The 23,262-nt window shown below is 38.7% G+C and overlaps 1 protein-coding gene across 1 annotated transcript in view; it reads right to left on the bottom strand.

Moving 5' to 3' along the window:
• The window catches only part of GPC6 (glypican 6), a 774,486-nt gene that overhangs the window by 196,873 nt on the left and 554,351 nt on the right, over window positions 1-23,262 (bottom strand). The window contains exon 4 of the mRNA XM_037377910.1: window positions 19,429-19,594. Coding sequence (XP_037233807.1) covers window positions 19,429-19,594 — 166 coding nt within the window. The remainder of the gene's footprint in view (window positions 1-19,428; window positions 19,595-23,262) is intronic.

Genomic DNA, 23,262 nt, shown 5'->3' with positions numbered 1-23,262 from the left:
CCTCATGTGCACAAACTCTTCTCATTGGGTTCTAGCTCTCCCTGGTATCTATACAAACAGCAACCCAGTTATTTAAAGCACACCTATGAGGAAATAACATTTCATTACCTGAAATAGTCATAATCCAGAAGACGGAGAAGACTTCTTTGTCTTAAATTATAACTTTTTGTGTGAATTTAATCATAGTTTTCATCTTCAGCTTCTTTAGCAATGCCTTCCCTCAGTTTTACTCTTGGTGCTGATTACCCAAACCTGCTATTGCAGTTTGAATTTCCTCACTAAAACACCTCAAAAACACAAGGAAAGAAGAGGATTGCCAACACAATTGGCTGGAGAAGTATTTCCCAGGGGTTTCTGTACTGTTGGCCTGTATTCACAATTACTTTGCTATTTTCTTATGGATACAATGAAACACAAATATATTAAATATGACATTAATTTCAGAATCCATATTAAAGCTGACCTCTCGTAATACTCTGACACATTTACTGCAAGGTACCACCCAGACTTTGCCAGTGCTTCATATTTCATAACTCCTGTCTAATACCATTATCTTTGTTGTTCTTCCATTTTGCTACTATTATTTATGCAGGACCCTTCTTAAACAGAGATTTTTCCATTTCTGTCAGCTTTTCTATGTATTGCTGCTTAGCAGGAGTGTGCTGTTATGTGATTATAAATCACATAATAATTTTTTTTAATCATTTCCCACTATTTTAATTGCTCTTTTTCTCACCTATTTCTTTATTATTTCCAGTTCATAAACAGATTCAAGACTCTAAAACATTTTGGCCCATTGCATATAGGAGAATACAGTATACATCACAATTGCATCCATCACTATGGTACTGTGAGATTTCTTTTATAAGATTACTTGAAAATTAAAATATTAAAAATAAAAACCATTAAAATAATTTCTTCATATTAGAGCATGAAACAGTACAAATGGCACAAACACAAAAGTAGAAAGTTATACATAACTATTTTCTCCTTTTTAAAAGGAACTTGTGAACTAGGAGTTATGTAACAAAACCCTAGAATAATAAACTGGCGTATATGGCAGGCATATAAAATAATTGACAGTTTATTTTCTTTAAGGAGATGCATGTTTTTTCAGCACTGTGTGGCATATAACTCAAACAAAGAACTGAAAGCAGATCCTTAAGGCAGAGCGACAGCTAAGAGCTTTTAACAGCCTTAAAAGAATGGAGGGAGATCCCACTCATCCCACACCTCATCTGTGCACCTGGCTATAAGCACCTACAGCTTATTTTGCAGTGGCTGTTGCACGCATTGGATGATGATCCAATGGGACAACAAGTCATGACAATTTAGTATTCACCCAGAGAACTAAACCAGTTTAAAAAAAAAAAAAAAAAAAGGAAAAGATTGGCTGGAGAGATTATTTCTTGCCTGGGCTATGGTCCTGTTCACAAAAAATATCTTGTCAGCGTCAAAGTGAGTGCAAGGGAATTAGTGTAAATATATGAGGTCACAGGGATGGAGAAGAAATAAGTGACGAGACACCTTTTCAACAATGGTGACCTCAGCCATCTCATGTAAAGTTTTGATTTGCATTTCTACCTGAGATGGCTACTCCTTGAGTTGATGCTGCTCACTGATCTGGCTGAGAATTTCAGGCAATTTTCCCCCTCACGGCTCTTTTTTCTACCAGGTTAGTCTGGTGAAAGCTTGAAAAGATGGTCAGGAGAAGGGAAGGAGAACGAGCACGTGGCTGGGAATGGGTTCTCTGCTTTGGGTAGCTTCCAGCTCTTAGAATGGCTCAGCCTTGTCAGAATGCTTCACTTGAGGGATGTTATTATCAAGCGCACCTAAACATCTACTGATGAAGATGAAATCAGCATTCCACCTCTTGTCCTGAACTAATTCCTTCTGCCATAAGGTGACATTGTGGTGTATGAGTTAATAAAGGTAAGCTGAGACAGCAGAGAGCCTATCTCAGTTTTGTGGCTGGGTTATCTTCCTGCTGATTCTGGTTGCAGTCAGCTCTCCACAGGCTGAGCACTCCACTGCTGCTGGAAAAATACACAGTAGAAACACATGGTGAGGACAGAAATGTGACTGACCTGTTCATGGCAGTCGCCCATAGCTTCATCTCTCTGTAACATCAAACTAATCTCTTAAATCACCACCTGGCTGGTATTTCTACTGACATCACTGGCCTAGGGAGCTCTTTTTCTCTCCCCACTCCTCTCCCACTGGCTCATTGGCACCGTGCTGCCCATTCCTGCTCTGTGTCAGCAGTACTGTTTGTCTGTGTGGAGGATCACAAGACCAGGGGACCGCTGATGATGCAGTGGTACAAACGCACAGCTGGCCACCGTGTGAGGACTGCCTTAACTGGTTAAGCAGGACAGATGCCAGATGTGAAATCAGGGCCAGACAGCGATTCCCAAATGTAGCTTGCCCAGATGCTGCCTTCATAGGACTACAAGTGTTTTCTGTCACAGCTTCCCATTCTGTGCCAGACCAGGCCTTGCAGAAAACATGGCACTGGCCCCAATCCCCCCTCCCATAGGACAGAGTAGTAACGGCAGTGGCAGATCCTTGTTCCTTCACACAGGAGGACCCACAGGAGGAGGCTTCCAGGCTGTCCTTGTCTCCTCTGAGGAAGAGGAGGGAGATCAGTTGTTAGTTTTCATGTGTTGTGTTAACTCTGAATGCCAAAAGGTGACTGGGCTATGAGCACATCTCATCCTCATGAATCCCTGAGGAGGATCTGGCTGTACCCTTTGCTGTTTGAGGAAAAAGGGTTTAAAAGTTTTAAACTAAAAATCTAGGGTGTTTTTTTTTTTGGTTATAAACTAGGATAACTAATGCAAAGAAATTAGAACACAGAGCATTTTAGGATGCTGCTTCATTGTTTATTAAGGTCTCCTAGCTCACCACATGTCTCCTCCCTTGTCACAGTGCCAGAACTCACTGGGTCACAGGGACCGCCAAATCAGAGAACAAACTTAGCTAAACACACTCATTGGAAAAAAAGGAAAAGAAAAGAAAGAAAAAGTGGTTTTCATAGAGGTCAGCTCTCTGCTCCCCAGTGCTGCAACTGGAACACAGGAAAGCACAAGGATGTGTTACTTTGGCATTGCTCTTTTCTGAAGCAGCATCAGCTTAGATCCACTTAGGTCAGCTAATAATGAAGCTGCACCTTTAGGCAACATTCAGAATTCTGCATAAAAAGCACGTAAAATGCACATCTACTCTGATGCCTGGATGCAGTCTACATTGGTCAGCAGCTGCTCAGAGCCCATGAGATCTGTATTGTTTGCTTCCTGTGCTCTTACGGATCATTGCTACATATATTATATACACAGTGAGTCTCTGCAGAGAAACAAATAATTTCAGCTGTCTTAGGTTAGAGCTTCCTAAAGGCACAATTCTGCACGTTTATGTGAAATTTCAGATAGTCATGATAACTTATCTGAATGTACATTGAAATCTAAAAATTATGGCCTTAAAAACTGGGAATTGAATAAGCCTTTTCAGATTGAAAGTCAGTGATGTAAAGACAGAATCTGAATCATTCTGGGAATTTTGAGATGCCTTAGTAGTAGTTTATGAGTACATAAGCCCTAAACTGTGATAATTAATCTCTTTTCAGGTTTATACCTGCAGGAATTGTACATATTGGAAATCAAAGAGATTAAGACTGTTATTCAACATCTCTTCTTGCCTGTGCATTTCTTTCCTTAAAAAAGGCAATTAACCCATTCCTTCAGTTTCTGTAGCAAGAGGAAGGATGGTATTCTATTTGAGAATATCCACTGTAGCTTCACAGGTACCAGTAGGTGTGGCTGAGCCATCACCAAGCTCAACAGAGGTTACAAGACTCAGTTGGGAGCGCAGGGAAAGAGACAGCAAGCCTAGGCCCAATTCTGTGCTTCCATTTTATATTGTAATTGGTATGTAAACCAGATATTAGTACCTAAACTAAACAAAGCTCAGGTTGCACCTTAACTGCAGCAAAAGCACATGGCACAGCATCATATTCATATCTATGTTTTACTGCTCATTTAGTTAACAATGTTGTTTTGATGTGATCTGAATTTACAACCCATACAATCCCCCCTACCCCAGCAATCTCTTGTGGGAATAGACATGAGTTGATAAAAAAAGGTCCTGCTCCCACTAGGCAAACAAACTTTCATTTAATGATGATACTTAAGGTTAATTGTTCAAACAGTGGGATGTGTCGGTCATCACGGTGCTCCTAGGTGCCCAAATGACAGCAATTCACCCTACAATTTACTGCAATAATTAAAAAATAGTTTGTGTTAATCCAGGTGCTCCATCTGGGTTACTGATTATCCACATGACCCTATGAAAGCCTCTTCATATTAGGAAAACGGGATGAAACCTGTTGTTCTGCTGGCCTATGGTCAAGTAAAGAAAAAGCTGTGATTCCCAAAGGCCTGCTTTTTATATCTCTGTGTTTCTTTAATTCACAGAAAGGTGACACATACATTTGAAGAGTGTTGAATCATTATTTATTTCAAATAGTAGTATTGTAAAAAGATGTTTTGGTTGGGATGGTGCCTATTCATATTCTTGGCACTTCTCTGAAGCCTATGAAGGCATTTGCTCCATTTCCCCAAAATAAATGAAGAACAGCTGCTATTCTTCAAGTAGCAGCTTGTTGCCTCTGTTTAAATACAGCTTTTTTAATGTAAGATTATTTTAAATTCTTAAATGTTGTTTATTAAAAAGTCTTGTAACATACTCCTGGGAACTGACTCAGCTCCAATAGCCTTTCATTTGCTAAATAAGAACAATATATAAAATGCATCTGTGTATATAATGTGGAATAGTAAAACTGTACACTTTTTGTCTTGCCTTTCACATACATTACCTAGCTTCTCCAATTTTGCTCTCTAATGAGGTCATCTACAATAGTTTGGATTTGGTGAGCTTGTTCTATATGCTTCACAAAAATATCCACTAATCAAATAGAAATCAATCAAAAGGAATTTTCTATCTTATCTGTATCTGTTTAAATTAAAGGAATCTGATAGATAACCAAAGCTCTTTACAGATGAATAGCTATGGAATTCAGAAATGAAGGAAATTCAATAGCTACTCAGTTTCCATTGAAAATGATGCTATTTCATAACTAACCCATCTGCCTTGAATTCTAACTCTTCTGCAAGGAATTCTATGGCAATATAATAGCTATTTATTCGATTAATTTCAATAGAATTTCAGTAAAATGTAATGAAAAGCAGAGAGTGCAAATCCAGTAACTACTAATTCAATACCATTTTTATTTCTTATTTTAAAGAATATATTTTTACAAGTACTGAAAAGCAATTTGGTCTACAGGAAAAGTGAATTACTTTTTTCATGTTCACATTAGGGATTTTCAATGCTTGGAATAATACTTTTATGCCTGAAGGTCTTGCAGTCTACTCTGAGTCTTCAGTCTCCTCTGAACTGGAAAGAAAAAATTCGGAAAATCTACCTTCCTCCCCTCAAAACTGAAACACAGTAAATCAGTGATCTGAGTGCCTTTCAACTCTTTTACAAGAGCTTAGCACATACGTGTAGGATATATTGAAAGGCAGATTTTCCAAGAAAAAGATATTACGGCAACATCTGCAAATAAACTGAGCTGGAGCACTATAACATCACATGAGACAAATGAGGACTGATTTTAGGCAGAACTATTTACTTTGTATGGTATTCCCGGATCTCTCAAACTTTGTGTAGGTTTATGGACAAGCATTCAAAAATTTCAACAAAGAAGACTTCTGATAACACATAGATTTTGTGTCCAAGTTAAAAATAAAATAAGATTATCTTTCCTTGTAACTGCTTATTATTTCCATCCATAGCAAATGCAATATTCTTCAGTTTAAACATTTGCTTCAGAAGTGCACAGAGGTGAAAGCTGCAACAAAATAGAAAGCTTTTAGAAAAATAAGTGAAGAATTATGGTGAGTAGAAACACATTTCCTACAGCACTGATTAAGCAGTAGTACAAGACTCCTGTGCCCAACATACTTTGCATATTTATATGGAACATCAAAAATTAAGAGGTGAGAAGAACTGGGAAACCCCCTACAAACAACAACAATGAAACTAAGTATACTGGCATCAGCTGAGAAGGACTGCATTCTTGTCATTTAAAGAGTACTATAAAGTCACAAAGCTACACAATTTGGACCTATATCACCATCTGCGCATAAAATGAATAGAAAATGATGAGTATAAAATGAAGATTAAGTGAAAATACAGTGTCGTACTTTGGAAAAAGCTATTTTTAGCCTGTTGTTTCCCTCTGAGACCATTTATTCTTCAAAAAGTGCAAGTAAAGTTTACTTGATTGTTTCTTTCCCTGTAAAGAGTAGCTGTCTAGAGGTTGTGTTTTGTAACCTGTTCTGCTCGGATGATAGCAACAAGGCATGTTGAAACAGAAGTATCCTAATGCAAACTCTATCGGATTACATTTGGGTTTAATATTGCCAGATTTCAAGCAAACCTGAATCCAACTTGAAACATTATACAAGGCTACCCGTACTCTACCCATCAGACTTACGCAGCAGCTCTGCTTTTGACTTCATGGCCTAAATAACTAGACACTCAAACTATCAAATTCCTTTTTGTAAGGGGAGACAAATTTTAGAATCAAGCAGCTGTTCTCTTCCTGAACTGAATGGGGGCCAGGGACCTTGAGGTGCTTCCACAGAAAGAAAAAGAAAGACTTGCTTCTTTCATCTATCAGTAACAAATCATTTAACAAAGTAATTTCCTTTTGAAATTATTTTTTTAGAGAGACATTCAATATCAGTGGAATTAGATCTTCATGTATTGATCACTGCCATATTTCCATCAGTAAACTATTTGTATCAGCTAAAGTTCTGCCATGCTGTCCCTTCTGATTTCAGTCTGAGTAATTTATTATACTTTTATGAAACGTTTATAAAGAAGTTTGATCACAAATGAAATGTCAGAGGCTTCTTAAAAAGGTGCTAACATTATTACCATAGTTCTGCTTCTGTGTATTTTTTTATATATTAATTTATGTATAAACTCTTCAAAACACACATCAGTCAAACAAGTAGGTTCTATATGTATTTTTCTGGCACCTGCATTTGAACATATGAATATAATATGCACTTATATCAATAAAAGATTCAGAGATATTGTAAGAATGTATTAATCATATATGGAGTAGTCAGTCAAACTAAATATTATGAAAGGACTCAAAGCTGTCTAATAATTTAGAAGTGATTTATCTGAGTGCAGTCAATGTGCTAAAATGAGAATGTCAGTCATTAATATCTGGAATAGAAGATTTCTGTATCACTAAAAGGTGTTTTTACCCATCAGCATAGCTTGGAGCATCTACCTCTCATGCCTCCCACAGAAAGGTGCTCCTGACAGAAAATCTCCCAGGATAAACTAGAAAGGAAACACAACCATTTCATTTTCTAATTGGTATGAAAAGCTAATCAAAGAACAATTGCAGTACAAAAAGGAGAACCTGATTTAGAGTATGTTTCCAGCACTGTGGATGTCAGCAGTTTCAACTAACAAAATATTACTGGATTCATTTTTAGTTTGTCATAAGAAGTACATAAACCCCTTATTTTGAGTGTATAAATGAGACACGAATCACAAACTGTAGCTATGCATGCCAGAACTGTCACTCTTATGTTCCTATTGTAGACACAGTCTACATCCTATCAGCTTCCTTTAACCAATGTATTAAAATAAGGATGCTGAAGTGTAACTAAATGCCAGTGGGTATGATCCTACATGTTTTATTAGAAGAGTGAAATCTACTGGAAGAGTTTCTGTATCATTTCATCTTTGAAATTCAAGTTAGCAACTTGTGAGTGCTCTATGTTTTATTGGCTCATGCTCAGAACGACTTCTTGCCTTTTTGGCACTGCCCATTTACTACAGTACATCATTCAGTTTAGTGATGTTTTTCATCTCATCCTACATTTGGGCTAAGTGAAAGATGCTGTTGTAACCTGCACACTGAAAGTGAAGACTGACCTTCATCTCATTTCACAACATTACACTGGAACGCAAAGCTTGGTTGAAAAATTTGATTCTCTTTCAAGGTCAGCAACAAATATCCAGTGGAACCAAAAATTTCATTCTTTATTTTTAAAGCTGCTATTTTCTCCTACATAGTTACCTGTATTTTAAGAGTTAACAAGACAGATAGAAAGGCTTTTTACTGGTCCTGCAAATTGAAGTGTGATATTATGCCTGTGAGTTCCTACTGACATGGAAAGTTCAGCATATGATTCTGGTGGCTAAGTGAAAAATACATGTTATGGGAGTTTAAACTCCCATAGGTTAACTTGCAATATAAATGACATTAAAGGATGTTGAATGTTATATTACAGGGCATGTGACACTGAGTAACATAGAGAAATAAGAAACAGCAGACCTGAGCTTTTCATATTACTTCACATTACCTTCTAAACACATCAGAATCTCCCAAATGCATCAGAACATGTTCAGATTACACTGTTACAAAAATGCTCAATGAATTTTGGCCTTACCAGCTCTGTCATAGCACTCTGGGGCAAACTAGTTCTCATGAGTATAGAAATGGTATGACTTTCTGTTAGTAAGGCAGAGAGAAAGGAGAAAAAAATATCTATGATTTTCCCAATAGTTCTTGCATCTGAAAAAAATTCTTTAGAATAAGAAATGGAAAGTTGACATATTGCAAGAAGGGAGTCCCTAGGAACCTTACCAGAAAGAAATAATTATTTCCTGAATCTTTTGTTTCACTAAAATTCTGATCTCTCTAATGATTTTAAGTTTTTTCTCCAATAAATCTAGCACTGATACAGAGTGTTGTGTAGGGATCTTTATCATAGCCTCTTTCCCAAATCATGAGGAATTTATAGCTCAGTCAACCACACTTACCCTTTTCTATCAGCTTATCCTTAAAAAGTGTCTCTTAAATGAGAACCCTGACTGAGTGTAATGTGTGCCCTTGTATTTCTATGTGGCTTCATTAGGAAAAAAAAAAAGAACATTTTTTTTTACATTAAGGAACATATGTACTTAATCAATATATATATACAAAATTATACATTTGAATAGATTTTGCCATATTACTAATAAGGTTTGGAGATTTTGTTGATATGTATGGCTCAAAAAAGACCTGCATAAGCAGTTAAAAAGTAAAGAAAATTTAGCAATTTATACTGAGTTTGTCTACACATTTGATTTCTTTTACTGAGTTTTTATTCTTCAGGAAACATCAAATTGAAACTTGCTCTGAAATACAAGGACTAAAAAAGCATAAGGAAATGATACTATGAAATCCCCAAATGTCTCATTAACGGAATCTGGCAGATTATTTACAACCCAAAAATCTCTTTTTTTGGTGTATTATTCATGTAGAGCATTAGAATTTATTTGTGAAGAGAAATTAAGGCTGTTTTCCAACACTGCTTTGTTTCTGTATTTCAAAAAGAAATATGTGGGGTTTTGCAGAATCACAGAATCACAGAATTGTCAGGGTCAGAAGGGCCCTCGAGAGATCATCTAGTCCAACCCCTGCTAAAGCAGGGTCACCTAGAGCAGGTTGCACAGAGTTGTGTCCAGGTGGGTTTTGAATGTCTCCAGAGAAGGAGACTCCACAGCCTCCCTGGGCAGCCGGTTCCAGTGCTCTGCCACCCTCAGGATAAAGTTCTTCCTTGTGTTCAGGTGGAATTTCCTGCAGTTTGTGCCCATTTCCCCTTGCCCTGGTGCTGGGCGCCACTGAAAAGAGCCTGGCACCATCCTCCTGACACTTGCCCTTAAGGTATTTGTAGACATTGGTAAGATCCCCTCTCAGTCTTCTCCAGGCTAAACAGGCCCAGCTCTCTCAGCCTTTCCTCATAAGGGAGATGCTCCAGTCCCCTCATCATCTTTGTAGCCTTCCACTGGACCCTCTCCATTAGGTCCCCATCTCTCTTGAACAGGGGTCCAGAAAGGGACACAGCACTCCAGATGCCACCAGGGCACACTGCTGGCTCATGGGCAACGTGCTGTCCACCTGAACTCCCAGGTCCTTCTCCATAGAGCTGCCATCCAGCAGGTCAGCCCCAACCTGTATGGTGCATGGGGTTGCTCCTCCCCAGGTGCAGGACCTTACACTTTTGCCCATGTTGAACATTAGGTTCCCCTTTGCCCAGCTCTCTGGCCTGTCCAGGTCTCACTGAATGGCAGCGCAGCCTTCTGGTGTGTCAGCCACTGCTCCCAGCTTTGTATCATCAGCAGACTTTCTTTTATGGTCATAGGACATGATTAAGTTAATATACTACCAAAGACATTATCATAAGCACATTAGCCTTCATCAGGCAATGGCTCAAAATTATAATACAAAGCAAATCAATGTCAATTTTGCTTTGACAGAATTGCAGTAAGGGATTTGCACCTATCACCTTTTATTGATATTGTATAATAACTTCAGCAAAGTATTTCCAGGTATAACCAAGTGTTTTGATGGTTGTAAGGTATGGAAGTGTCTTGTTCTAGAGCAAATTTGCTCTGTTACATGCATCTCTCCACTACATTTACCTGAATAATGGAGAAAATAATTTAACATTTGTTTCTAATATGAAGTTTAGAGAATCTGAGATAGTAAATCAACCTACCAGAAAAAAACAGATAATTTAAAATATTGCATAGTTTCAAGCTCTATTTTTAGTGTATGAAAACAAATTCTTATTTATGCAGCTTTCTAAAATAGATATGGATTCTAAGACAAAATATTTTAAAAGTATGAAATGATGCCACAGCGCAACAAAACACTTCTCTCAGATATATTTTCTTAAGTACATCTGGATAAAAGCAGAAATAAAATGCAGAAAAATGAACAAAGAGACAAAAGTTGAAATATAAACTTCAGTATTCCTCTGGGCAAGATTCAAATTATTGTATCATTATGTTTTCCCTTAAAAATAAAAATGTCTGCAAAACATAACATTCAGATCATCTGAAGTTTATCAATACTGACCAAGCCAAATGATGATGTAACTGAAGATATGTTTATAGATGTGACACAATTTTCACGCTTCCTAGTGTAATACAGCAATTAAGTACAGCCAAAGTAGCAAGCTCAAACCAATTACACTGATATTTAACCCATCCTGCTCACAACATTTGAAAGAAGTCTCTTTGCATTGTTCAAAATAATGCACATTAGGGGTTTACCAAGCTTAAAGCAGACTTATTTTTATTTCTGCTTGAGAAAAATGAAAAAAGTCACACGTTCTTCATTTGGATTTGTACTCCTTGGAAAAACAACTGCATCGAAGTAGCTCTTTCAGATAACTGAACTGTAAGAGCATGGCCGAGTTCTGGATTCTGGGCGTGTGCTCCATTCACAGCCTTATTTCATATGCCAGAGAGACTGGGTGCCCCAAGCACCCCAAACCAGAAGCGAAACCAGACCAGGTAGGAGGCACAATGTTTTCCAGCTGGTGCTTTGCCTGTGAAACAGGGAGGTCAGCACAGTGAAATGCTTGAGGGATGCCCCTACAGGTAAACAGATGCAGCCCTACATAAGCATAAATAATTGAGAGATCAACTCCTCCGCTGAAAACTATTTTGAGGTGTTAATATACCTGGTAACCTAGGACAGAAAGAGCAGTATTGTTTACTGCACTCCTGGAAGTGAGAAGTCCCTTGAGAGAGCATAGCTATGGACTTGGAGAAGTACGAAATAACTCTTGATTCACACAGTATTCAAACAATAAATAACATATTCTCCTGTTTCTAGAGATGTTTCATGTAACATCCCTATGATCATTCATGGCATTTTGAAGGGCAGTGTAAAATGGCTTCCCCAGCTCTTCTCCTGGACGTACACACAGAGGAATTTGCTGTTCTATGCAACTTCCAAACTGCACTCACGTGTGCTAGCCAGTCATTTCGCTTTGATGGAAAATGATGTGAAGGACTTGGTGGTGAGGAATGGAAATGGAACTAAAAAGTCATCATGTGGGTCCAGTGGTTTCATTACAAAATCTTTTAAGCTTTTTTTGACAATGCTGATCAGCCTTGTTATTTTCAAAAGATGCTTTAGCATCTAAATACTGCAGTCAGCTTAGGGCTCTGTTGTGCCTGGTGAAAATGCTAAGTGTGTGGCTCTCATACCAGTTCAAATTTTTAGAAGCTTTTTCCTGCAAATGCAGAAATCATACAATTGAAGAGTATTCTGTACAGAGCACAAAGGCAGAAAATTCTAGAATTGCTGAATTCGACCCTGTATTTGTAACTGTCATGTGACATGATGGTGGGGGGTGTGTTTCACATGCACTAATATCTTTCTATCCTTAACAAAAATGGCATAGTTAATCACCGTACTTCATTTCCACAAGTCGTGTCAAAGCTTAGAAGCCCAAGAAGTTTGCTGCCATCACTCCGCTAAGCATCTGAATCTTCAAAACCCCACAGCTCCTCTTTAGGAGCTGCAGTTTTCAAGAATCACTCTGAGTGAAGCCATTAGCATCCTTCCAGGGTGCATCCTTCTAGTAATGAGCTGCCCACGGTGTCAGGAACACAGCAAGATCAGGCCAGGTGAGTCCCAGGTCTTTCGAGCCAGTAACTGGAGCAGAAGATCCCCATAGTCCCACAGAAGGGAACCTCCTTCTTCATGACACATTCTAAAGCAAATTTACAGGGCAATGGATGCTGTGAACTGCCTGCAAGAAACTGTATCGCCCCAAGGGGAGGCACAGAGGTTTAGCAGTGTAAGTAGAGTTTAAGCAGCAGGCAGGTGCTGGTGTTATTTGCATGCTGCTGGTAGTCCCACAACTTCAGAGAGCTTCTCTCGGGCTGAATTCATTACCATCTGAAGAATTACATGCCCAGGTAGTGTATCCTTTATACTTCTGAGGGAAGAGAATCAGTAGGGAAAGAACAAATACAGTTCCCCTCTTCTACACGTTATTCACCTCACCGAATGGTGATGTTCCCTTTATTTCAGGGGTGCTCCTAATACTCTATCATATTTAAATTGTAGGGAGTGATTCTATAATTTCTGGAAAACAAGGGGAAAACATGGGATAATGGAAGCAACAGCTTATCAGAGAAGTTTAAAATTATAATACTGTAATCTTTTATTTCACTATTATCAAGTTGAGATCACTTTTCATTTGTGCAACTACATATTTTTATCCTGAACTGACTTAATAGTTTTATGATGTTAAGTCTGTTTTTTTTACTAGCACTGCAGATTCCTTTGCGTAGACTACCTGTGCATTGTGGAGACTAGTGGGCCTGAGGCATGCTAAAGGTTTTTTTCATAAACAACATTAGATTGACACCTGTAAATCTTGTTGCCAACTTTTGAGCAACTGAATTTGCAGTTGTATCACACAACAGAATGCTCTACTGATTTTCCCTTGCTTTTGGGAAACAGTGAAAGTGGGAAAAAAACAATTCTAAACTACAGATTCCATTTTTTCATATATAATCAGGATGGGGCTCCACAACCCTTAGAGCCATCCACCAAACCCTGGCATTTCAACCAAGGGAATAGACATTGGTGTGTAATAATGGCTACTATAGTCTGTACAGACAAGAGACTTAAAGAAAATATTACTTCTCCAAAGTCTGGAGGCACTAAGTTTTCTTTAAGAAATGGGTAGAAAAGATGAAAGGAATTAAGTTAAGATGTTTCCTATTCTCATTCTGGTGGGTGGCAAAGATGGTTTCACTAGAAGTGTCATAATGCATTTCATTCAGGAATAAAGTAAGAAATGATGATTTTAGCCTAAACAATCAAATGTTTGCTAACACACTAACTGAAAATAAGGCTTTATATACAGGTTTTGATTTTTAGGTTGCATTAACTATGAATGCTATCATTTTTCATATCAGCACAAGATGCACATTATGAAATTTGTGTTTGCATTCAAGTACCTATTTTATACTCAACAAACCAAAATTCATGAATTTCTACCAGAAACTCTGAGTTTGGAGTAGTGGCACCCCAGGACGGCAGGAACCTTCTGCAGTGCCTCTCCATGGAGGAATAGTATATTTTTTTTTTCTCCCAGAGTCCTAATGAGAGGCTAACGTAAATATCACAGCATACTTTCATATAATGATAAAGGAGTGTGGCAGAGGGAAGAAATTGAAGTGCCACGTAATTGAAGCTGCTAAAATCTCTGGTTTTAGTGCTCACTTACCATGATCAAGCAGGACCAAGTTTTTGCCAACTGAGAATTAAAACAGATTGTCAGTCTTCAGTCTGTACCGTGTAAGAATAAATAGAAGTGACAGATGCTGTATGCTTCAGAGAAAGAAGGGGCAAACCCCCCAATGTATGTTGAATGCCATCTCGATACACTTCAGAGGTTCCCTATTTTCATGAACCTAATACGTAGTGGCCTACACAGCTATGGATGTATTTATTTACAGTAGCTGTACGTACAGGAACAAGAAAATTGTAAAGGATTACTGTTACAGTTATAGACTGATTTTTCCATGAACCAAAGTGAGTCTTGAAGAACACAGTTGTTATTGTAATAAGCCATTAAAAAAAGAAAAATCTAGATGGTGTCTTGAAGCATTAAAAGGAAAATGTTTATCCTTATGCTTGCACACGGAACAGAGAAAACACACAGTCCTGAAAGCTTTTGTAAGCAGTAAATAAAAGTGATTGCAGATTTTCATTACTCTAAAGCTTTCATTAGGAGTAAGCAGTTAAGGTTTTGATGGGAGTTTTGCTTAAAATGATTGAGTTGCTATAAGACTGCGTGGTATGCTCTGCATCAAGAGGTCTCCTAAGGTAAGTGTCTGAGTCATACTGATGGGATGAAAAAAGGGATTCTTAAAGCACAGTAACGGGAAAGTTTATTAGTAGTGCAGAGCTGCTGTGATGACAGTGAGTAAAATAACTTCAAGACTGGAAGGGAAAACTTTTGCTGAAACCTTGCATATATGATTTTCTCCTGTGGCTGAAGTCTAGCGGGGCGGTGGCAGTAAGAGGTGTCTCAGCCTGGATGCCAGCTTTGCTGGCCTTGAATACCATTGTATAAACACACCGCATGCTGCTCTGCCTTGCCACACTACAGAGCTTGTCAAGTACTGAATGCACTGCTAGGAAAGTGACTTGCTTTCCAGCCTGAGCAGGAGGATGGCTGTGGACGTGAGCTAGTGCAGGAGCCCTTTGGCTCCTTTTCACAGCCAGGTATGTGGCCCTGAGCCCCCAGAATCAGTGCCATTTGCACGTCTCAGTTACTCCACAACTTCTGAAGTGTTTTCTGCAATCTCCCACCTATTAAAACATGGGAGTAAGGTCAAGGTGTGTCTGATTTACTGCTGAATAATTCCTAGGGAAAAAACCCAACTACATTACTTGTAATTTCTGCTAGTATAAATAGCCATGCAGTGGCACATCCCCATGGATTGCTTTGCTGCAATCCATGGACTACACTACTACGCAATTACTACACTAGTGTACACTTTGTCGCTAAACACAGTAACAAAGCATTTAGGATTTATTGTAGATGTCCACAATAAAAGCCCAGGTACAGTCATTGCTGTCATTAAAGCAACTACCTGGATTTTTACTCCTCTGTTGTTCTGAATTATTGAAGAACTATTATATTTGGTTCACAATCTTGCTTGATGTTCAGATTTAGCATCATCTATGTTTTTGCTATCTTAACCTCACTGCTAATTTTGAAAGAAATCCTGCAAAACCCATATTGGTTATGGCCACTCTGCCATCCTGAACTTGTGGATAAGGCTGTGGTCAGAATGAGGTGCACTTGCTTTCAGGAAATCATCTTTTTGCAGGTGTTGATTCTGAAGCTGAATGAGGGTGCCAAGAGAAAGTGTGGTGCCCACTAAGGGGAGCTCATTGCTCAACTGACATCCCTGCTTGAGAGAAAGAGCGGTTAAAAGGAAATAAATGATCAATTTTAGGGAAAGCTAATGTTAGAGAAAGTCAAAGGATCTCAGGACAGAAACAGGTATTGAAATACAGGGTAGCTAGAGAAAGAGGAGTAACAGTATTGCTAAAAAATTGAATGTAATTCCCTAAGATAGATGGAGTTTGAATCTTTGTAAGTGGGAATCACTGTCTCTGTCTCTTCTGTGTTTCTGTGACAGAATGAACAGTGAGATCCCTGATCCTTATTGCTGTTAATTGGTAGAGCTCCATGGAGAGAAGCATAATTTTGGCTGTATCTGTTGGGCCATGAGTCAGAGAAAATCCCATTTTCCCCATTCCACAGAATCAGTCAGCTCCTTCCCTGAGGCAATCTCCTTCCTCAGCAGTACAATTCCTCTACTCATTCTTTTTATCCTGCGTTTGCTTACTTTACTTGATATTGGTGCAAAGGAGATTATGAGAGGTAACAGGCAAAGCATCAGAAGCAAGCTTTGTCAAAATACACATTTTCAGAGTCAGTGTGGCTGGTTTACTTTTAAACACCTATTCAATATTTTATATAGATACCTGGGAAAAGCATTTATTCATTATAGTTTCATAAATATAATATAGTTATTAAAGACTGTCTTCCTTTCTCAGGCAAAATTCTGGGTTTCAGAGGAATTCTGCTGGAATGAGACATGCTACATTTGCCTTCTATTGTGCAATAATGAAGGCAACAAAATTCAAAAACCCTATAATAAAACATTACACAGAGAGGACACAGACCTTAAGGTGACACAAACAGGAAAAATATAATAAACCATGTGTCATGTTGCTGCAGCTGTTTCACCTCTTACCAATTTTCACAGTCTATAAAATCTTGGAAAGCACCAGATGTTTAGGGGAAGCTGTCCCACTCTCCCTAGCTTTGAAAGTAGATGCAAGATTTATTAGTGCTATATAAATGTGATTTCAGTCCTGACTTTTATATTTATAAACTAGGTGGAACATGCAACACATCCTGTTGTCAGAATGCCCGTTTACATTCCTCTGCTCCTCCTCACTTGTAGATACTGGGTGTCACTGGACAATTACAGTAACTCCAGAACAATACAGAACATGCAGTCCAGACTACAGTATTTGCTTAGTTACTGACAAACACATCTGAGAGTTTTCTCCTAGTACCAACTTTTGCCAAAATGACCTTGCAATACACAGATTATGAGCTAAGCAAAACTATCTTGTTCTGCATGAATATGCACTAACATTTGGGATTCCTGCCTATGCAGAGACTGTTAGTGCACAAAATTATTATTTTTTTTTCCTAGTGCATGGTTCCTAGTATCGGAGGAGGGATGAAAACTGCTCATGCATAATTTCCAATCTTTCATAGCTCAGCGGTGCTGTAAAGTACTGTTGTTCGTTTTAATTCACTAAGTAGAAGTTTTGTTGTGTTTAGTACTAAGGGAATTGCATGTGTTATTAGAAAGCCTCTGACACCTGTCAGAGACTGAGACAACTTGCCACATTTCAATCTTTCATAAAGGAAGGACTGAGGACCCTCATCTTCAGCAAACCTGTCAGAGGCCTCAAAAATGGGATAAAACAGAATACCTTTTCTAAACACAGGAAAATCTCCGTCTCTCCTTCTCTATTCCCTTCCCCATCAAGCTGTAGAGGGGAAGTTGTACAGGTAGAAGAAAGGAAATATGTCCTGATGTATTTGTACTTTATATTGCCTTGTCATCACTGACCTGAAGGGGTAATTGCATAGCAGACTGCTTTCCTTTAGAGAGGCACAAGTGTATTAAATAGTCTTTAATAACTTAGCACTATGTTTTAACATAATGTACAAGCTTTCATCTAGTTTTTCTTTTCTGAGAGCAGGAACAATCAAAATCCGAAAGATATTGATGAAGACAAGGGCTTTGCATCAAAGACTCTGAAAGTCTGAATCTGTAAGCATTTCCACACTTTCCAACACACACCTCACCCTGCCCAGCACTCTTACTGAATCTTAAGCACCAGAAAATGAGATCTTAAGACCTGAAATCTTACCTTTCAGCTTTCAATTTGAACAGGTGCTTGCCTTAATAAAAATCATGTTATTTTATTTAAAATACTTTTCTTTTTTTCTAAAAGCCTACATTATTTCCCTTGACCAGAATTAGTGACAGTTCAGGTTTTGTTTACTCTTTGATGACAAAGGGAAAGCAGCTTATGCAATGCCTTTAACAGGTCAGCATTGTTTTCCCATCAGCTCCTACTTAGCTTTCTGATGATGAACTGACTCTTCACACCACTAATCCCAGCGGTATCCATCCATCCAGCGCTGCTTCCGATGTCAGCTCCTCTAACCAGTACAAGGGGCTGAGAAGGCATGTTAATTTGCATCATTTGTCTATTATTATTGTTTAGATTTTTGTCTTACGCTATTTTTATAGCACACTCAATGCTGTTTTTCACTTCTCATACTCTGATTCATTTTTCATCCTGTTTTCTTTTCCCTATCCATCTTGCACCACCTCTGTGCTGAGTAAAGTGGAAGTCCATGAATGCGTCAGAGTCAAATTTTCAGTCACATTGGTTAGTGGGGTTTGAAATTAAACAAAATGAGTTTGTTCCTACTCTGTCTTTCCAAAAGTAGAAAATAAAATTTCCTTTCTTTCATTGCAATAAAGAGCTTTATCCTGTATTTTCCAGCTGCTTTCATTTTCTTGAAATCCAGTTTAAGCTAGGATGCTCATTAGTGACTGGTGTAACTAGCTTTTTTTCTGTTCTTTCTGTATTATCATTATCCTGGTCTAATTCCTTATCCTATCCTGTGTATCATCAAAAGCAACTTGAAGCTCATCTCTTGTTAAATGCTACTCTTCTGGGAAGTGGTTTTTTGTCTGTTTGGGTTTTTTTTTCCCTTCAGTTATCCCTTACAGGATAACTGGATGGCTCTTTAAAGGAGATATTGTTCCTGTTTCTTCTTAGTTTACTTGAGTGAAGAATTATGTGAATAAAACTGTCCATTCTAACATTTGATTGCAGGTTTGGTACTTTCCATTCAGCACACTGAAAGGGAGACATTAAGCTATTTTAATCAATACTTCTCATGTACGTAACTTTTTAAGTTTTTTTGCCTATATACCACCAGAATTAAGAACAGCAGCTGTTGTGATTTATGTTGACTGGATGTTATACAATGTTATCTTCTCAGCGTGCAAGAGCCTAGTTTTCAGTTGTAATACATACTATTTCTGCCATGTTAAGCTTGTTATTAAATTTTCAACCAAAGGTTTCTCAGCATTCACGTACCATGTAATAATTCAGCTCAGAAGCCATAATACCACACCACTCCTTTGGAAATATGAAATACAAAATGTGACTGGCTTGGGGCAGGGCAGAGTCATTTCTTTCTGCAAGCCAGGAAGGTCAATTAGAAAGTGAGGTGCATCTGCACTTGCTTCATTGCAAATATTGACCAACAACATCTTCTAACCTCACAAAACTCTGCAGATGTTACCACCATTTCCTTCCACTAATATTTAAACTCTTCTTACCTATGAACAGATTCCACTCAGTATCCAAATCAGCCTGATTTGCTAGGCAGCCCTTCATTACATTGAGGCAATAGTTGTTGCAAGGTTTCACAGTGGGAAGTCCTCTGCAGTAAGGGCAGTACAACATCTTCATTAAGGCCCGGATGCACCCTGGGGTGGGACTGACCTGCAGAGTTTAAGGGGGGGAAAGAAAAAGAAAAAGGAGGAAATCAATCTCCTGGTCTGTGAATTTCGGGATTGCTGAGATTATGCCTCTCAAGCAGTAGAGTGCAGAAGGGGCAATTTGTGAAAAGAGCTCAACCCTTAATAACATGCTCCTACGAGACTAATCGATTCCTACCAGTTATCTTCAATTACCACAGCCAGCAGCCATTTTCAGGAATGTAAAAATCAACACTCCCCTACTGATGGCAGTGCTTGCCTGCCCAGCCTGCCCCCCCTCCCAAAAAAAAAAAAAAAAAAAAAAAAAAGTCTACTGGAAAGCAAAGCAAAGAGATGATCCTAACACGGAGGCTCCTAAGGAGACCCCACACTCTTCCTACTGAAGCTAGAACTGTCCGTCACTCTGTCTCTGGATCAGATTCTCCTCTTTATTAAAGCACAGTAAATCCAGGATAATCTTGACGTTTTCTATAAAATTACTCAGGACTGCACCATGACAAAGGGTTATAATTCCACTTCCAGATAAAAACACCCTTCTGTCTTCAGGCAATTTCAAAAAGAGATCAGACAGGGGTTTTTTTGTATGCTTTCAACATCTTGAGTGACAAAATGCATTATAGACAACAGTCTAACACATTTAAATGTACATAACAGCATGGCACAACAGGGCTGCACATGTTGAACTTAAAACTGCCACCAGAGTCAATGGTAAGATACCCAATTAGTTTTGGATTTCCAGTCAAAGTCATTAACACTGGGCATGGCTGACAGAAGGAAGTAGTGCGTAGATAAAACTTTTTAGTGATATGTCTTACAGTTTGCATTAGAAGGGTATGGGTTTCCTGGAGAGGGAGCATGGAGGTTAGGGAAAGGTTTTTGCATTTGCATATTTCTAATGATCCCTTACCTCATCTTTTTTAGTCATCAAAATGCTGGGTATCTACCTAGCAATGTGCCTTCCATGTTAAATGGAGAGAAATATGCCCTTTTTGGGTCATTTCTTTATCCAGCCTTTTGAAGGGCAGGATATATCATCTTCTGGAGGACATCTACTAAATTCTCCATGTCTAAACATATAACTGCACAAATTGGTCACATTTGACAACCATGTGAAACTCCTTGGGCAAATACTATTTCCCTCACCCTCTCATTTAAAATTTACTTGTTTCATCTCAGACTTTTAAAATCATGTGCACTACTAACGTGCATTTTCAGGCCAGAAATTCTGTCTTGGATTAAAAGTGTGTGTTAGCTACTGCTTGCAATAGCACCTTGTCATGGCACAGTGGAGCACAAGTCTCTCATGCTGGAATGACAATCCAGAGCAACGACAAAGGGCTACAGGTTCCTCAGTGATTTCAAAATTCTTGGACAAGACAATGCAAAGCAATGGCATTCCTTTCACTCATTCTGCCAGTGTATGAATAAATGTAACACTTCTAATATGAATTTGAAGGGATTAAACTGGTTTTTTATATTCATGGTAGCTTGTGCTGAAAGCATGAATCTGACTTTGCACTGTAATAGTACATGTTAAACTGACATGGTTGGTATTACTAGGATTGTACTAAAATGGCACTTCTCAGGCATTTCTTTCTCCTTTTTGATGTTAAATCACTGATTTTTAGAGAACTATGCAGAACATACTCTTTAAACTGGACATTTTTACATGACAATGGCTCTGATAAGAGTTATAGCAGATGCCTCTGAGTATGCTCAGAAGTGATTTTTGCCTTGGTTTCATAGGGAAATGCACTTCACTAGCACAACACTCAGATGGTGTGTGTGAAGGTATATTTATCCATCCTTTTCCAATAGCTTTTGAACTGTCAGCCAATTTCAATCAGATCTGACTGAGAGCTTCGGGTCTCAGTACATTAAGATCCTACAAGTTTTTTGAAAAGAGGCAGCTGGGAGAAGAAAAAGAGAGGCTCTGTTACTGCCTTTATTGAGGAAAAGGCTGAAGCATGAGGTCAGTTCCTCACAGATAAAGAATCCATGTGGAGGAATGATGCTATGAATGACCCATGGGTTAAAAAAGCACCAGGGGCAACTTTCACCTTATTAAAAGCAGAAAATCCAAATACAAGGAAAGCTGGACTTCATTATTTCCACTGCTCAGAATTACTTTATTTAGAGTCACGTATCCATCTGTTTGGTCTTTACACCTCCAAACCTCGAACAGGTCCATTTTTACAAAATGATCAGCGGCAAAAGCAGGGCGTAAGCAGAGTGCATATACTTCTAGTCAACAATGAAATCTTCAAAATTACTTTGCAATTGCTGCTTAAATCTGGAGATACTTTTATCTGTGGGCACTAAGATTTTTACCAGCAAAGTTCCTTTCATGCTTAAAATTATGTTTCTTGCCAGGCCCAGAAGTCTTGTCAATACCAAGGTTTTAGCACCTGTTTGACCCCTGGGTTCAGCTAGAATCCACATGTTCTCCCATCGACACCTTCCAAAGCCCACTTTGGTACTTTGCTGACAGCACATGTAGCTATAGGATCTTGACCTTGCACAAAAACTTCCTGCAATTTCATTCTTGAAAAGCATAGCTAGAGAAGACAGTCCCTGTCTTTATATTATATTTATATAAATCAAATATCATAAATATTTATGTGAGCCTTATTTTAGCAGAAGTGTAGCCTGAGAGGTAACTAGTTACCATGTCTTTTCTGCCAGAGGTCCAGGTCATATCCCTGAATTGCTAGGACAGGACCCTAAAGGCCAGTTAGGATATCTATTTACGCTGGCCGAATGAATCTTGAATTCTCGTTGCATTACAGAGCAGCTGTAACCAGAGTACTCCCAGACATAGCCCACTGCGAAGTCATCAGGATAAAATCTTACCACTTAAAAAGAATGAGCGGGACCCAGGTGTCTCATATCTTCTCCGAATGCTTTAATATCTCCCATACAAAATGGTGGCATCATTAACAGCATTTTACAAGAAAGGAAGGTGCCCTGCTTTTGTTTAGGGAGAAGTAACACACTTGTTAAGGTAAGAGGCCAAGCTGTGACTCCAAGCAGAAAGCAGATGGAGAAAGTTTCTATGGAAGCCTCTGACATATCTGTATCAGCCTCTGACAGAGACCAACACAAGCAGCTCCTTGCTGATCTAGCTGGATACTGCAGACCTCTGTTTCAGAAGATGTTATGCTGGTGAAACAAAACATAGGCACAGATCAACTGCTGTCTCTGAGGCCAAGTGGTGGGGACTGGCTTACATTCACATTGCTTACTGCTAGCACCTTCTGCTCCAAGCTGGCCACATCCCATATTGGTACATAGTATTTGGCACTATACTGGGTCCCACCTGGTGCTTGAGTGACTAAAATATGTAATAATTATTTTCTGTGGCTATTTTTCAGCTCTGAGTGTTTGGAATAATAGGAAGCAGTACTACAGGCAATGGGACTAAAAGAAAGCTAAGTATAACACTGCATGTTTATAATAGGCAGTTATAATGTCTAAACTGCATGTTTATAAAGACAGGAGGTTATGTTGGATAGTGCTTAGACTGCATGTGGGTTAGGCTTGGAGAGAAGGGAGGGGACCAAAACAAGACAGGTATCTTCCTGTGGCTTTCTGGAGGCAGTCTGTGTCCTCCAAACAGCCCATGGAGAGAGCCAGTTGGAGAGGTCCAAAACACATCCAGGAGGTTAAATT

This window comes from Falco rusticolus, chromosome 2 (genome assembly GCF_015220075.1).
Source record: "Falco rusticolus isolate bFalRus1 chromosome 2, bFalRus1.pri, whole genome shotgun sequence".
Lineage (NCBI taxonomy): Eukaryota > Metazoa > Chordata > Aves > Falconiformes > Falconidae > Falco > Falco rusticolus.
Note: the sequence above shows the minus strand (reverse complement) of the source record. Positions and strands in the feature narration are given on the sequence as shown.